General features: G+C 35.2%; 2 protein-coding genes across 9 annotated transcripts; both read right to left on the bottom strand.

Moving 5' to 3' along the window:
• Positions 1–411: 411 nt before the first annotated feature.
• mibp (muscle-specific beta 1 integrin binding protein) lies at positions 412–4,277 on the bottom strand. 2 transcript variants are annotated; one of them, XM_077225992.1, is made up of 8 exons: positions 4,075–4,277; positions 3,255–3,345; positions 2,737–2,785; positions 2,391–2,565; positions 1,998–2,069; positions 1,810–1,916; positions 1,637–1,722; positions 412–1,543 (listed from the first exon to the last, which is right to left on the bottom strand). In XM_077225992.1, the coding sequence occupies exons 1-7, from the start codon at positions 4,098–4,100 to the stop codon at positions 1,637–1,639; spliced, it is 606 nt and encodes a 201-aa protein (XP_077082107.1). In that variant the 5' UTR covers positions 4,101–4,277; the 3' UTR covers positions 412–1,543. The 2 variants fall into 2 exon arrangements, with proteins under 2 accessions (XP_077082107.1, XP_077082108.1); XM_077225993.1 differs by lacking the exon at positions 2,737–2,785 and having other exon boundaries at positions 4,075–4,249.
• A 989-nt stretch (positions 4,278–5,266) lies between these two features.
• Positions 5,267–17,272, bottom strand: atcaya (ATCAY kinesin light chain interacting caytaxin a). 7 transcript variants are annotated; one of them, XM_077225984.1, is made up of 13 exons: positions 16,917–17,272; positions 15,286–15,368; positions 13,988–14,080; positions 10,595–10,653; positions 10,269–10,505; positions 9,012–9,185; positions 8,693–8,795; positions 8,489–8,620; positions 7,120–7,206; positions 6,940–7,038; positions 6,812–6,847; positions 6,018–6,083; positions 5,267–5,930 (listed from the first exon to the last, which is right to left on the bottom strand). In XM_077225984.1, exons 3-13 carry the CDS (start codon positions 14,062–14,064, stop codon positions 5,900–5,902), a joined length of 1,101 nt encoding a protein of 366 aa, XP_077082099.1. In that variant the 5' UTR covers positions 14,065–14,080; positions 15,286–15,368; positions 16,917–17,272; the 3' UTR covers positions 5,267–5,899. The 7 variants fall into 7 exon arrangements, with proteins under 7 accessions (XP_077082099.1, XP_077082098.1, XP_077082100.1 ...); XM_077225983.1 differs by having other exon boundaries at positions 15,286–15,409; positions 16,917–17,257; XM_077225985.1 differs by lacking the exon at positions 15,286–15,368 and having other exon boundaries at positions 13,988–14,065; positions 17,130–17,239.
• Positions 17,273–17,300: the final 28 nt, after the last annotated feature.

Raw genomic sequence — 17,300 nt, 5'->3', positions numbered from 1 at the left:
ACAACTAAAATTAAGTTAAAAAGGCCCATAGACTATTTTTGTGGTCTTTCTTCATTGCAGATTATTGAATATGACCGTTTTTGCCACTAGAGGGAGCAAAATGTAATATTTGAGACATTTTATTTAATTGCATAAGGGTTTATTATTGGCATAATTTAAACAAAATGACTACCTTTGTCAATACATTAGATATGAGTCTTAGTCATGCCATTATCACATGAAAATCTGCCCTACGAAATGTTTAAACCATTCCAATCTCCTAATGACGACAATTGCTCCTAAAAGAGATGAATGTCTACACTTTCCCCTTCCACTTATTTCATTGCGCAACTATTTGAAGTGAATGTGTAGGCATTTGTCCTATGAGAAAGGGACACCATTGAAAAGCACATAGGCACATTCAACACGCAGTTTAAAGCATGAGCTAAAGGTTTATTCAGGAAAATGTCTAGACAATGTTTGTTTTCATGCAAGTTGAAGTTAAGCATAGGCTTTATTACAGACCCATACATTTTAAAGCAAGCTGGAACTTGTGTTGGAGCGGAAAAGATGATTATGGAGATCACCATATACAGTTGAAGGTTATATCTTTATGAAAATAATCCATGAGTTTAATGCAAGCTAATTTGGGAGAGACAAAAAACATTATCCCAGGAATGAGATTTGTCAGGTTATTTTTCATTTTAAGACTGTTGGGATGACCTCAGAAGTAGTTAATGGTTATTTAATAGTTACTGGTCCTGTTATTTGTCATACTAACATGATATTCAGTTCTTATCTTTAAGTGCACATATTTATAGTATATGATAGCTTTAAACCCATTACCTTAAACATATTATCCCCTTGTTCAGATCAGGCTCAATTTTAATTTAAAAAAAATTCTTAAGAAATATTTTACATAAAAAAAAGCAAATGGTCAGTCACAATGGGCAACAAATCCATCTTATGGCAAATCGAGTATACAAAGCACCGAATACACTTAAAATCATAAAAGTTAAAGTGTTACAATGAACACTAGCACTTATATAAAAGGAAGACCTTGGATTGAGTATCTGTGTAAGAAAAGTTTAAGAACTTTTAAATTTATTGATGTATAATAAAATTAAAATGTATAATAAAACAAAAAGTTGCCTATATTTACATTATACAGTAAAATTAGTCTAAAAACACCACATGGTCATTTTGGGTGTAAAATGGAAAGACTGACAAATGTAAATATAAAAGTCAAAGCACAATGTTTATTGTTTCATGTACAATCAAGCTTTAGAAATTAATTTGTATGTGGTAAACACCATTTCAAGAATGAAGTAACCAAGGAGTGCTTTGAAAGAGTCACAAAAACTATTTAAAAAAAAACATAAAATATGGAGACGGTCCTTAAAGAGGTAATGCAAAAAAGTTCCTCCACAAGTATTTAAATTACACTCCAGTCAAACTATTTACAACAATTGCGGGTAAAAACAAACAACAACAAAAAAAGTCCAATTCAAGTTAGATTTGTATTTACAATATAGTACAGATGATGGGCGGCAGCCTGTTCCTGCTGAAAGACAAAAAACAAGACAAGTTCCTTTATTATGGGACATAAACTTTTGGAATTAATAATTCCACCTGACATCTGGATTGGCCATCTCACCTATAAGCGATTCAGAAGTGTATTGTGGATGTCTTCGTAAACCTGGTTGTACATTTCGTCTTTGGTTTTCAAGCCATCCAAGTTTTCTGTTGAAGTAGACGTGACACTAAATTAATATTTATCAAAAATATTGTTTTTTTGTTCAAACTCAATGTAAAGAACCTATATCGTACCAATTGGCAAACCGCAGTTCTCCATGTCACATCTGTGTTTGAGGTACATGGGCCACACGTGACCATCAAACAGTCCAGGAGGGTCAGGAACAGTGTACTGCCTTGTACTGAAATCAACAATACATACATTTATTTAAGCTGCTCATATTTAGCACAATTCTGAGTGTTTGTATACTATTATATCACACCTTCTCCTCCTCTTGCACTCCTCGTACGGGATGCTTATGTAATAAGACTTGTCAAAGACGTCCAGCAAAGGCCTGTTAAGGGAGAAAAAGATCAACGTCATGCTAAAAAGATCACAACTTTACAGCGAACATCGTCTGTGGAACTGCAAACCAAGTCATTTACTGATTACTGTACTTCTACACCGCCGGTTTAGAAATCAGCACATGCCAGTTACACGCCAATAGCTCAGAGTCTCCTTATCTACACCCCCGCAGGGAGTCACGTGACTGGCATGTACGTCGTGTACCCTAATGTCTCCTTAAATGCACTGAGCATATGTAACCAACTGTTCCAAGAATCTAATCTTTTCAATTCATTCAGTTCAGGCCACCATAAAGTAATATGTCACTCACTTGTAGTTGTACAGTAGAAATCCTTCTACGATGAGAATGTGCACTTGGCTCTCGGGGTCGTCCATTTCTGCGGCCGGGGTCAACTGGATGCCGTGAGATCGGGCGAATTTAACTGGGTTCTCCTCCCAGCCCTTGATGGTATTCACCATGGCCTCCATATCTAAAGATGTGATCACTACAAAAGCAGAACAAAATCTTTTGGCGCAAGCACAAAAGTTGAATTTTAATTTAGCAAAGCCACACTGGAGAGAATGAGAATGTGTTGGGAGGGACATTGTAAAATCTTTGTTATGGGAGGCGATGCGTAGTAGAATGAGTTATTCTCTCCTACAATTTATATTCTTACCATCCCACTGTTTAAAGCCATCCGCTCCGACTGCTATCTGATCCGGCGGCTGAAATAACAGTATCCAGTAAAACACTGCAGCAAATGCCGTCATGTATATTACAGAGCCAGACTGCTGATCTAGAATCAGGTCTCGGCCATCATGACCTGATGAATAGAACTTGATAGATGGGAGGAAACTAAACTTGGATCAGCACTTTTGAGTTCTTACATGCCAGATACACTGATCCTCTTATCACAGCCTTATACATGTAGCCACATTAAAGTGTTATCAATTAATTAGAAGAAAAGCAAATGTAAAGAGTCATTAAAGGGTCTGTTATATTAAAGTTAACTTTACTTCTTATTTTAAGTCATGCATGCAGTACTACCAACAGGCAAGAACAGAAAGCTACATTTAAAATGGCACAGCAAATTAAATATAACAAAATTCTCTTAGCCCTTCCCCTTAGCTGTAACTTTTAGAAAACTAACCAGAAATATTAAATAATATCAAGCCTATATTTAGATGAGCTCACCTTGAAAAAGTCATCCTGGTGAACCACACAGCAGTTTGGTAAGGCTCTGATTAACCTGTCCGTCAGGGTGGTTTTACCACCATTAGTCACACTAGAAATGAATAAATAACAAAAGAAATGTTAAAAAAGAAAAGGTAAAAAAGCATAACGATTAAACACTTTTAAGTATAATTATCATTCATTTAATAGTGTATGTTTACAGTTTATTCATATAAAATTGGCGGGATGGTTTCCTCAGTTGGCTTATAACAACAAAAATGATACCATTGTTGTTTATCCGCGTGTTCAATACACGCAATTCATGCTCAATATTTCTTAAATTATTTATACACTTTTTAAAAAAAAGCATAAAAGAAACTTTCGGTGTCTTTAAAGTAACTGTTACTTTAATATTTCGTCCTGTGTTTTAAAGCAAATGGTGGGCACAAACACATTACAATCACAGACAACATTAAAAAGGAAACCTCAAAAAGAAAATGAATAAAAATACTGTTAATTTACTTCACACACAACAACAATACAAGAATAATAAATTAATAGATATATTAAGGTGCGAATAGCCGTTATAAAACATTCATCCACTTCGGCGCGCTCACAATTTTAAATCTCCCGCTCAAAACATAAACAAACGTTTCAAAGCTCGCGATCCTGTGAGAGGACGCATCCAACACGTCATGAGGGAGAATAAAAGACGGCAATAATATGATCAATTACTATCTGTATAATATATTATCTTAACTGAAAAATATTAAAAGCCACATGACTGGACTGTAACTATTACAAATAGTTGTTCATAATATAACTCTAAAAAGTCACTTACCCTCCTATTCCAATGATGTACTTCATTGTATTCGATCTGGTCTGAGTTTTACAATTTAAACTCCGCAAAACACCTAAATTTAAATGTTAGATTAAAAAGTCCTGCGTGTAGGTAAATGTGCAGTCTTGTCTACGAACTCCGTATCGACTGGTGGTGCGCTATGGGGAACAAAGTTGCACGTGGGCATATAACCAACGTTTTACGTCATAGAAAGGGCGTGGTTAAAGTGCTAGGCAACCAATCGCGTTTCACTCAGCGAGAACATTCATGTAACACATTCAGCACATAAATTCCATAGACCGTAAAAGAAATAAATTACCACGAATTTCACGGTAATTTTTTCTTCAATTACAACAAATAAGCAAACATTTTTTTAATATTGTTTTTCTAAATCAGCATGAAGAAACTATACTGTCAGCAGTCCTTTGAATAATTTTAGTTGGTTCTCTTTATAGGACTGTAGAGCACATTTTTGAAACGTATATGAAATGAACAGAAAGTTAACAGTTAAATGCCACACAATACACTATTATAAATCCTATGACAAGGATAGTGTCGCTTAAACTTATTTAGGTCTATCTGTTTTATGTTATCACAAAATGCTGACAGTTTATGGATATCCTCAATGGACTCTCAACTATTTAGGTGAGGGGTCAGTTTAATTGAAGGGCAAAATCACATGCATTGTGTGGGTGGGTACAGTTAATAATACATCACATCTTTTATAATCAAAATTAAAAATTCAAACTTACAAAAGACTAGAACTACTAAATCCAGGTGTGAATGATTCAAAGTCAAAGCTTATGGTTAATAAAGGCAAAATGTATGACAGTAAAATTGTTTCCCATTTCCAAATGACAGTGAGGGTCATTTTTTATTCAGGTCAAAGAGTGTGACTGGTCACTCCATCGTAAAGACTGCTGATATAATAAGCCACATACACACATATAAATAGTCTGTCACATCATGGAAATACGAAAATAATCATCTTGTGATTAGATTTAAGACTTCTACGCAATTCTTTGTAGAACTCAGGAAGTTGATTTGGCTGATGATAAGTTGAGAGGTAATATCCCACCTTTGTTTTAAATTTAAGCAAGAAATGTTTTTACTCTGTGTCAAAATTTTCAGAACACATGATCAGTGATTCAGATATAAAGATAGACAAAAGAAAAGACAAAAAAAAAATCAATATTGTTCTCGTACACGTAGCAGAAAGTTTAATTTTCCATAGCAAAACATAAGGCAACATAAAAATACTGCTGAATACATTAATGTCAAAATGTTTTCAGAGATGACTGGCACTTATCCTTTACAAAAGCTGCTCATTAAACAAGGGGTCAAAAAACATCCAAGAAAGGATTCCAGGCAAACAGAACTGGCGAAATGGAATAAAGTCACATTCGATTTGAGCGCATACACACAGAGAAGCACATGCACCACCAATCAAATCCTGAGCGGACACATCCGTCAATTAAAGGCAGGTCACATGACATTCTCAGAGAGCAGGGAACAGCCTATTTAAAAAAGCGTTAACTGCAAAGAGGCTACAATGCATGATGGTACATCCTGATACTGAAAACAGCAACGTTTCTCTGTACGTCGTTCCATTTGTGGGTGGATTTCGAGATGCTTTTTATAATTTTATTGTGCCTCTGCAGACGAAAGCGAGAGCAGCTTGCCTTCTCACCCGCCAACTTGCAATTCAAGTTTCTGCTTTGTTGCTGGTCTGAAACTAGTTTTGCGTCATCTAATGTATATGAATAATTTGGGAATATGACAAATGGTCCAAGATCAGCAACAACAACATTCAAGCTCGTCCCGCTCAGAGTCCAGGCTCTTCAGTCGTTGTCGTCCTGGAGACAGAAAGTTGTTTGAGTATTTTAATGTGGCGTTATATGAACCAATCGCGGAATAATGACGTGTTATGCGTGTCTGCTCACCTCTCTGGATTGGCTGGCTTCTGTTGCTGTTCTTGATGCTGTTGTTCTTTCTGTTCCTGCTCCATTCTACAAGGAAAAGTGCATTCTGGGTAACTTATTCTATTATCCAGTCACAATTGCTGCGTCCCAATTCGCATACTATTCGAAATTAGAATTAATGTTCCAATTCGAAGAGTGTTGAAATAAATATTCCAAAGATGCTACTTTTTCCAGTTGAAATCTGAGATCCGCTCACACATTACCAACAACCCATTGCACGTTGGACGAGGACACGATTAGAACTACAAACAGGAGTAAAAAGTGTTAAAAAACTACAAACATGGCGAATGTGTGTGTCTTACGGTTAAGTAGATAAAATTAAAAATAAAGGTGTTTGAGTGATTAATATTCAGTATCTAACCTGACGAACATATATTTATTCAATGTTATCCACAATATATTCCATCTGAAACAGCATTGTGAACGATACGTTTGGTCATTATTAACTTTTAAATGCATCATTATGCTTTAATATGAGGAGAGTCTCCGCATGAAAGACCCGCGACTGCAGATCAACATGCTTCTGCATTTCACTCTGATACGGTAGGAAATTAAATCAAATTGAATGTGGAGGATTTTATTGACAGTTACACACTGCTACACAATCAAAATATGTACTTTTTCTTCACAAAAACAGTACATACTTTTAGGGTGTAGTATAAGGCGGTGAATTGGGACGCAGCAAATGGGAGTCTCCTCTTCTGGTTTAACTAATAGGAGTCAAATAAACCAATTTTGAGGATTTTGGTGATTACCTCTCTTTTCTAGCATTGATTCTTTCTTCTTCAAATCTGCAAAAATTGACAAATTGACCTTGTAAATTGGTATCAGGTTATGGGTTTGGTTAGAAGAGGGTAAATATATGTGTTTGAAATCTCCTTACTGTAAGATGCACTCTGGGATCTGAATGTGATCCATAGGAACAATCTTTTCCAGCTCTTCCATGCTGTGCACGTAACGGATCTTGTTCATGAACTTCACACTGTGGAGCATAAGATATCATTCATGAGCATGTCTGAACCTTTGGTGAACTTTAGATCAATGCTTTACTATCCATGTTTACCTGATGAAGGGTTTGGAAATTGCGAGGACTGTCCGGATAAACCAGGAAGGATGAGTGATGATCAGAGACTTTAGGTTTTTCCTCAGTCTGATAGATGACAGACAGACAGATAGACAGATAGATGACAGATATATAGATAGATAGACAGACAGACAGACAGACAGATAGATAGATAGATAGATAGATAGATAGATAGATAGATAGATAGATAGATAGATAGATAGATAGATAGATAGATAGATAGATAGATAGATGACAGATAGACAGACAGACAGATAGATAAACAGACAGACAGATAGATAGATAGATAGATAGATAGATAGACAGACAGACAGACAGACAGATAGATAGACAGATAGATAGATAGATAGACAGACATGACAGATAGATAGATAGATAGATAGATAGATAGATAGATAGATAGATAGATAGATAGATAGATAGATAGATAGATAGATAGATAGATAGATAGATAGATAGGTAGATAGATAGACAGATAGACAGACATGACAGATAGATAGATAGATGATAGATAGACAGACAGACAGACAGACAGATAGATAGATAGATAGATAGATAGATAGATAGATAGATAGATAGATAGATAGATAGATAGATAGATATATAGATAGATGACAGATAGATAAACAGACAGATAGACAGATAGATAGATAGATAGATAGATAGATAGATAGATAGATAGATAGATAGATAGATAGATAGATAGACAGGCAGACAGATAGACAGATAGACAGACAGATAGATAGATAGATAGATAGATAGATAGATAGATAGATAGATAGATAGATAGATAGATAGATAGATAGAGAGAAGGATAGATAGATAGACAGACAGATAGATAGATATATAGAAGGATAGATAGATAGATAGATAGATAGATAGATAGATAGATAGATAGATAGATAGATGACAGATAGATAAACATACAGACAGACAGATAGATAGATAGATAGATAGATAGATAGATAGATAGATAGATAGATAGATAGATAGATAGATAGAGAGATAGAGAGAAGGATAGATAGATAGACAGACAGATAGATAGATATATAGAAGGATAGATAGATAGATAGATAGATAGATAGATAGATAGATAGATAAACATACAGACACACAGATAGATAGATAGATAGATAGATAGATAGATAGATAGATAGATAGATGACAGATAGATAAACAGACAGACAGACAGACAGACAGATAGATAGATACATAGACAGACAGATAGATAAATAGACAGACAGACAGACAGATAGATAGATACATAGACGGACAGATAGATAGAAAGATAGATTAAATTAACATGAATCTATAGATCTATTTGCATTAACTTGACCTGATTCCGTACCTTCTGTCGATCATCTGATAGCACTTCTTCAGCCAGCTGATCCCAGGCATCTTACTCCGCGGTGTTCCTCCGTTCATGTAGATGATCAGGTAATCCTCCGCGACCAGCATCTCCAGACTGCTCACCACATACCTGCGGGACAGCAGAGACAAATAAAGACCAGCACACACCAGGACCGTAGAGTCTGGGTTAGCGGTGTCTTACAGAAAGAGATTCTCCATCAGGTAATGGTAGTCCTGGCAGCTGCTGTCGGGAAGATAACATGCTGTGAACACAATGATGGCGTTCAAGCCCTCGCCATAGTATCCTGAAGAAGAGAGAAACATTCAACTCGAGTCAAGTCTCCTTCATTTATAAAGCGCTTTTAATAATACAGATTGTTTCAAAGCAGCTTTACAGAGATAATAGGAAAGTAAAGTAACAGAGATTGTTTCGGGTTTACAGCAGCTCTAGAATAAAGTTATTGTCCAGATAAAGTTAGTTTTGATTGATTCACTTCCGTCACGCGGATAACGTGGCATACCTCCATGCGATATGACGCGCAGATAGGGTCGTATGACCTGCATGTCGATGCGATGTTCCTGTTCCCCGATGATGACGGTCCTCCACAGACGCCCACTGACCCCTGTCCCGTCCAGACCTTCATCAGCGTCACTGTCAGCAGGAGGAGCTTTAACTGAAGCCACGGGGGTGTCATCTGATCAACGAGAGCACATCAGTGTCTGTTTATCTGTCTATCCTTCTGTCTGTCTATCTATCTATCTATCTATCTATCTATCTATCTATCTATCTATCTATCTATCTATCTATCTATCTATCTATCTATCTATCTAACTATCTGTCTATCTATCTATCTATCTATCTATCTATCTGTCTAACTATCTATCTATCTATCTATCTATCTATCTATCTATCTATCTATCTATCTATCTATCTATCTATCTATCTATCTATCTATCTATCTATCTATCTATCTATCTGTCTAACTATCTATCTATCTATCTATCTATCTATCTATCTATCTATCTATCTATCTATCTATCTATCTATCTATCTATCTATCTATCTATCTATCTGTAAGAGAACTCTCAACCAACTTCCACTTGACGCTGCCGGAACCATCAACGACTTAAATTTTCAACAACTTCAAGAATTGTTCCCATTACAAATGCAAGTATTCAATTCAATGAAATGTGAAAAAAAAATTCTGAGGTTTCTTCTCATAGTCCCTTTTTCCGGTGTCCAATTTAATCCTATCACTAACCTATTTCTGTATTTCTGTATATATGTGTGTTTAGTTTATTTATGTTTATGATTTAGTTACGTAGTAAAACTTATGCACTTTATGTATTTGGTTCTGATTCGCTTGCAATACGAAGTCCCTTTACGGTTTGTTCTTGCTACATGCTCAAAACACTGTACATGCTGAGAAATAATTATTCTTCTGTGGCCAGGGAAGATACCCTTTTCTTAGAATAAATGAATAATCAAAAGAGTTCGTTGGAAGAACTGATTAATTGATTGTAATATTAATTTAGCCATGTCAAGTTAATCCAATTAACTGACCCAAATATTCATAATTAATCATAACAAAATATTATTGATTATTAATATTTCATATAGCTAGGTTCCTTACACTATCTATCTATCTATCTATCTATCTATCTATCTATCTATCTATCTATCTATCTATCTATCTATCTATCTATCTATCTATCTATCTATCTATCTATCTATCTATCTATCTATCCTGGAGCCATAAAGAACAGCGTATCCTTACCCTCCCACTCCAGGTCATTGCCGTTGGTTATAAACTCGAGAGAGTCTGTATCATCGGGCGTCTCGATATCATCCACATTAATATCCAGATCATCGGGCGTATCCAGGAAGTCATCGGAGAGCAAGGACCCTTCGCTCTGGTCCAAAGACACGTTCATATCCGGCGCCACCAGTGTGCGCCGCTTACGGTGAGCTCCGCCCCCTCCGGCTCCACCAATGAGGAGAGAGTTTGGGGGAGCTGAGCCAATCAATACAAAAGAGAAGTATTATGCAAATGAAAATTATCACTTTAAAATAAACGTTTGTGTATGAAACAAAGCCACTTACAAGTTCTCCCCTCGCCCAGGGCGCAGGAAGAGTCCATGTCACCGTCCGCAGGAAGTGGCCTAGCAAGGACAATATTTCAATTCACTTGAAATTGAAAAACATGAGGGTGAGTAAATGACAAAATTGTAATTTTTAGGTGAACTGTTTCTTTAAGACGGTATTCGTCAATATTTGAATTAACTTAAAACACCAGCTGACTTTTAATCGAAATATTTGTAAGTACAAATTTTTGTAGGAAAGAAAGCCCTACGTTTGAAAAAACATGAGGGTGAGTAAATTACAAAAAAATTATTTTTTACTTTTTTTTACAGTTTTTCTCAGTCGCTTTGGTGCGTTTTTCACATCATCCCTAACATGTGCAAAATAATAAGTGCATTTCTCAGAACAATTTGTACAAACTGCAATATATTATAGATATGTTTCTAAAGCTAGTCCGTCACTAAAAATCCTTAGTACATCTCTCAAAAGTAAATATTCATGCCAATGATCATGTCAGTGTCATCAGAATGATAAGTCATTGAGTCAGTGTTCACGAACAAGGTCATCAAAATGTTTAGGCATGTTGTCAATGTAACTGTGTACTTTGACAGTATTACCTGATGTAAACTTACAGTAGGCTTCAGTTTGGATGACAGTTACTGTATTGAAATTGCACAAGGCTGCACTTCTATGGCATATATCAATTTCAACAGTACTATTTACATATTACTGTATGTGGGTTATCGATAGAAAGAGAATGGACAGGATTTTGTTTTTCACAGCTTTTACTAGGGATGTAACAATATATAATGTCACAATATATCGCAATACAAAAATCCAACAATATGTATCGTGGATCGTGACAATCTGTATTGTGTGTAGTTCACCCAAAATAAAAAAAATTAATAAGAGTTGTAGTGTCAGTACTACATTACGTAAAATACTATATATATATAATGTTGAATATAATGTATAATACTGCAATGGAGGAATATTTGTGGATCCTGATAATGCCAAATGTCTGATGTTACCAGTAAAAGTGTCCAACATTATTTTAAATATATCTAGTCAGTACAAGCATATTCATCTAAAATAATTCTGTATTTTCAGCTCCAGAATCATGAATATTGTTATTCTGGTGTCTCTATTGTCCTGTATTTCCAGCACTATTCATTTACACACACACAATGCAATACCAAAATTAGCATTTTAATCAACAGTTCATTTTTTGTTAATTTTTTTATCAAATGTCTTGGAGTATCGCAATAATATCGTATCGTGATATGTATCGAATCGTGACATGAGGGAATCGTTACACCCCTAGTTTTTACTAGTGCTACTTTATGAAAGAAAAAACCTAAATAATTTACAGAAAGAAAAAGATAAGGGGCACAAAGGAAAAATAAACTAAATTAGAAAGAAACACAGGAAACACCCCTAAGTTGTGGTCTGTCTATATGCTTGCCAATTGATTACTGTATTCATGAGATGCACCTTTGAGCACCTTTGAGCAATTTAGACAACTGGTTTATTGTTGGTTGAACTAACACTTTACATTCCTTCATGAGTGAGGGTCAATTTCACCTGCACGATTCATCAATTCACGTTTTTGTACAAAAGGTCTAATAGAATTGTGTAAAACTATGCTTGACTGTTTATGACAAATAGTTCAACAATTTTGCATGTAATGGCTTATGCAAGGAACTAATGCCTAGATGTTTTGAGGGGTAAGACTATTCAACAGAGAACCATCTACTATATTTTGATCAACATGACATGACCATTTGAAAATGTGGAAAAAAGCTGACACTTGTACATTATCAATTGCAATATGTACAAAAGCAATTGCCAATTGTTCAAAGGAATAAGAAATTGCTTTAATGTTGTGCACAAGTGACTAGATGATTTGGAATTTGTACAAGTAGTATCAAGAATTGCACCTTTGATCTAAGAAATGCACCAAAGCGACTGAGAAAAACTGTAAATAGGTGAACTGTTTCTTTAAGACGGTAGCAGATTGTGATATGCTAATGACCAGCATGGGCCCTCGGGGTCGGTGCACACGCAGCTGATAAACAGAGGGGGTTGTCAGATCCACTGGGGTTCACAGATGCTGTTCCTGTGCTAAAAGACTATTCAACTCACAGTTGTCATTGTTTCCCCCCCATTTCAGACGACAACGTCAAATCCAAAGACTGTTATCAGCGCGACCACGTCAACAAAGCAAAACATACCGAAGAAATGCACAATACAAACGTATGTAAATAAATGTATGAATCACAGACTACATTTGGCACCATGTTATTTATAACAACAACAGCTTCCCTGTGGAGGAGCCTCATCAGATTTCTATTTCTTACAGTGGCGCTTTGAGATAATATCATAATGCACCATCCAAAACGGTTTCAATCCATGTGTATTTGATCAAATGTATGATTTCAGCATGCTTTAATAAATCAAAACTGCACACTGAAAGCTGCTCTGGCTCACCTGCTGTTTAAGACGAAGAAGCTTTTCTGATTCTGCGAGTTCTTACTCCACGCTAGCGGGAAATCTCATGGTCTTAATGCTGTTTAATATTTCAAAAGCATCATGCTGGAGCTGCTCCTGTCTCCATTTTCCTGGTGATGCTGTCTTGTGTTGTTGGCATCTCACTGAGTCACATGACGCGGCTCGTTCCCGTTTAAGGAGAGAGCTGCACCTGCTCCCGTCTGCGTGCAGCATCTCACGCAGGATTCGCTGACCAAACCACGCTCTTTTCCTTTTTTAAGGCCTGTATCTATCTGTAATAGCCTTCAAACTTCAAGCTCTCTTTCTTTCTATCTAAAATATCTCACACTTCAAGCTTGAGGGTTGTATATGTATTGTGTAGCGTTCACCCAAAATAAAAATTACTGTGTTAGAAAAATTCTAGTTTTCAGAGTTTTAGTGTCTGTACTACATTAAACTACTATATATAATGTTGAATATAATGTATAATAATGCAATGGAGGAATATTTGTTCATCCTGATAATGCCATATTGTTTTATGTTACCAGTAAAAAGTGCTACATTATCTAGTCAGTGAAAGTGTGCAGCATATTTGTCTAAAATAATTCTGTATTTTCAGCTTCAGAATCATGAATATTGTTATCGTGGTGTCTATTGTTCTGCGCATCGGGTTTCCAGCATCAAATCCAAGTCTATTAATTTACACCCACAATGTAATATCAAAACCCACAATTATCAAATATCAAAACGGTACATTTTTTGTTAACCTTTTATCATAGGTCTCGGAGTATCGCGATAATATCGTGAGTTCAGTATCGTGATATGTATCGAATCGTGACATGAGGTTATCGTTACACCCCTAACTTCATGTATTCTGAGGTGGCAACCTATGAATTTTCATAAAAAGGAAAGATGCACACATACCCGGGGAAATCCTCGTCCAGCCACTCGTCTCTGTCCTCGATCATGTCCATCAGCGGCCCGAAGTCAACGCTGCCCATGCTGAAGAAACCAGACCTGGAAAACAGTCAAATCCTTCCCTCAAAAGTTCAGCCACAAATTATCTTGATGCGTTTTTATCTAAGCATGATTATTTTTCATAGGAAAATATGGGTTATGGGTGTCATGTGACACTGGCTTCATCAACTGCAACCCAAAAGTCAAGCCATACCAGAGGAATTTTAGTGTGCTACGGATTAATGGGAAAAATCATTTTAATCCCACTTTTAATCCCTGGCTGAAGAGTTCTTCACTTTGATGTGGAGATAAATCCCTGTTGTTCACCTTTGAATTCTCTCTTTGAATTATTAAGGGTTTTTTTTTCTCTGAACATTGGAAGAAATCTTACAGTACACAAAACAAACATCTGGGTTATTATAGTTAACTAAAACTAAAATCATACTAAAACTTTTTTTTTTTTTAAATCTGTTACCTCAAATAAAATCTAAAAAACTTTTTTATTTTTAGCTTTTTTTAACTAGTTGTCAATGCAACATTTCTCAATAACAACTCAATAACAACAATAACAACAAAATAAAATAACTGAAAAAAATGTGCCAATAAGGTTTCATTAGTTAAAAGTAGTTAACTTCTTTAGTTAATAAGAACTAATAATTAAATTGAATTGGACAACAGTGAACTACACTTCTACATCATTTATTAAATCTTAGTTAATGTTAATTTCAACATTTAATAACACATTATTAAAATCAAAATTGTATTTGTTCATTAATGTTAGTAAATGCACTGTTAACTAATGAATGACTGTATTTTGATTAACTAACATTAACAAAGATTAATAAATACTGTAATGAATGTATTACTCATTGTTAATGTTCATTAACATATTGATAACACATTAACTAATGTTAACATATGAGACCTTATTGAATAATGTTACCATAAAAATCAATATAAACTTTGTAGACATTTTTTTCGTAGATATATGTATATTTTTTAAAGCAAAAACGGCTAAAGAAAAAAGACAAAAACACAAAAAATTACTAAAAATAAATAAATATATATATATATATAACAAGTGTTAAATATTAATAACAACTACATTAGTACCTCAAATTAAAACTTCATGCTGGTGTGGCTTGAAAGCACTATTTTTTCAGAAATTTGTGCAATAAATGAATCCCATTCAAAGCATATTAATTGGTCAAACCTTTGATATTTTTAAAATAATAAGGATACATTATTAATCCACTCTTACTCACAGACGGATCAGGTTATTCCCGGAGATCCAGACAGAGCAGAACGCAGGTGTTGATGCAGGAGAAACACAAGAGTCCTCTGTTCACTGTGAGGAAAACCACACACTCTCCAGCTCACAAACACACACTTTCACACTGAATTCAGCCCATGTTTCAAAGCTGCGGTTTAAATCCAGAAATGAGCAGTGAGGATGCTTTAGGAATATCAGCAATGCTCTGTTCCTGAATGTTGAATCTCAGGATGAATAGAGCATCTGTTGTTAAAGCACTTCCACATCCTCGAAACACTGGAAACACAGAGCCTTTGAAACCAGTTTGATACAACCATCCGAACCCAAAGAAGGCGCTAATGTACAAGACATAGCAAGACAATTAGCTTATTTACTTAAAACATCAAAAAATACATAATATCTGTAACCCACGTGTGCAGATTTTTCTGTTTATCTTATAAAATGTTATAGGCAATTTTTATAGGTATGTATTGATATCCATTATATATATTATTTATATTTAATTTATTTTTACATCAAATAATGTATTTTTTAATACAATTTAGTAAATTGGTCATTTACATTTATTTGTTGGGTGTAAGACATTAGTCTTGCATGTTGAATTGTTGTGCATCTGTTTAATAAATTACATTTTATAGGCTAAGTATGGGCACATATTTCGGTCAATTAATATTATTTATATTAGAAAATACATTTTTCTAAGCGGATAATCACGTCACGCAACAAATGCCGCCTTACGTGTTCCTAAGCGTTAAAGGGATAGTTCACACACAAATGAAAATTATGTTATCATTTACCTACCCTCAAGTTGTCCTAAACCTGTATTCCTTTCTTTCTTCTGCTGAACACAAAAGAAGATATTTTGAAGAATGCTGGTAACCAAACAGTTTCTGGTCCCCATTGACTTCCATGGTATTTTTTATTGATTTTTTCTATACTATGTAAGTCAGTGGGGACAAGCAACTTTTGGTTACCATGTGCCCTAAGCCTAATTCTGAACTTGAAAATGGAAAATTACGGAAAATGAAAAACGCATTCTACGGTGCCCCTGAAGGGACATGTCTTGCGGTGGCAGTCGTTTACATTACAGTACATCGGATTTTACTTATCTTGTGAAGATAGTAAGGACAGATGACTGACAGAACAATGTCTGAGGATTTGGTGAACAACATGATTGACAAATTTCTAACTTGTCAAATGTCTGCGGCTCCAGTTAGAGTACGCGTGATCGCAAATTGTAATTGATTTCAAAACCCTGCATATTGAAAGCGGCTTCCTGATGCCCGCAATTGATATACAATATAATTACCCAAATATAAGCATTGAAATATATTTCTTACTCCCATCTAATGTTTTCCCCATCACCATTTCCCTTAGTTTAGAGGCTCCGTACTACGTCATTTCCTTTCCGATCATGGTATTCCCATTCTTCAAAAAATCTTCCTTTATGGTCAACAGAAGAAAGAACATCGTGCACTTTAGAACAACTTGAGGGTGAGTAGTAAATGATGACAGAATTTGTATTTCTGGGTGTACTATCCCTTTAAGACTGTCTCTAAATGAATCACACTTGTGGAAACTTTTAAACTTTAAAAAGTACGTCTTTAAAGTTAGTAAACTCACCCACTTGGCCTTCTGTCACGTCCAAATTAAACTGGAAAATGATGAGGTGTTGAGGTGTTTTTCAGTCAATTTAAAGGCATCCATGCCTGACACCATCATGATTGTTTATCGAGCATTTAAATGGTTAAACATCAATTCACAACAACATGAACAAAATCTGAAATTTTTTCTTAATTTATATAAATATAAAAATGCTTAAAATCATGACCTCACCATTTCAGAACACGACAGTACACAATTGATATACAATGACATAGATTAACTAGCTATAATTATATTTATTAATAATATAAATGATAAATTCGTCGTTGCATTATGACGGTTTTATTTTTAGGCGCCGCGGGGGGCAGTGGCGCGAAGGTGACAGGTGACGTCACAGACACG

This window comes from Siphateles boraxobius, unplaced genomic scaffold (assembly GCF_051911475.1).
Source record: "Siphateles boraxobius isolate OS27281-9 unplaced genomic scaffold, OSU_SipBor_1 13, whole genome shotgun sequence".
In the NCBI taxonomy this organism is placed as follows: Eukaryota; Metazoa; Chordata; class Actinopteri; order Cypriniformes; family Leuciscidae; genus Siphateles; species Siphateles boraxobius.
Note: the sequence above shows the minus strand (reverse complement) of the source record. Positions and strands in the feature narration are given on the sequence as shown.

Bases quoted from the DNA above. Each gene is read 5' to 3' on its own strand.
- mibp (XM_077225992.1), bottom strand. From the start codon at position 4,100: ATGAAGTACATCATTGGAATAGGAGG. The intron at 2,070-2,390 runs GTGAGTGACATA...CTCCCTTAACAG, and splicing joins TTTCTACTGTACAACTACAA to GCCTTTGCTGGACGTCTTTG. The intron at 1,917-1,997 runs GTGTGATATAAT...TGTTGATTTCAG, and splicing joins GAGTGCAAGAGGAGGAGAAG to TACAAGGCAGTACACTGTTC.
- atcaya (XM_077225984.1), bottom strand. From the start codon at position 14,064: ATGGGCAGCGTTGACTTCGGGCCGCTGATGGACATGATCGAGGACAGA. The intron at 8,621-8,692 runs GTAAGACACCGC...GCTGTCCCGCAG, and splicing joins CTGATGGAGAATCTCTTTCT to GTATGTGGTGAGCAGTCTGG. The intron at 6,084-6,811 runs GTAATCACCAAA...TTTTCCTTGTAG, and splicing joins ATCAATGCTAGAAAAGAGAG to AATGGAGCAGGAACAGAAAG.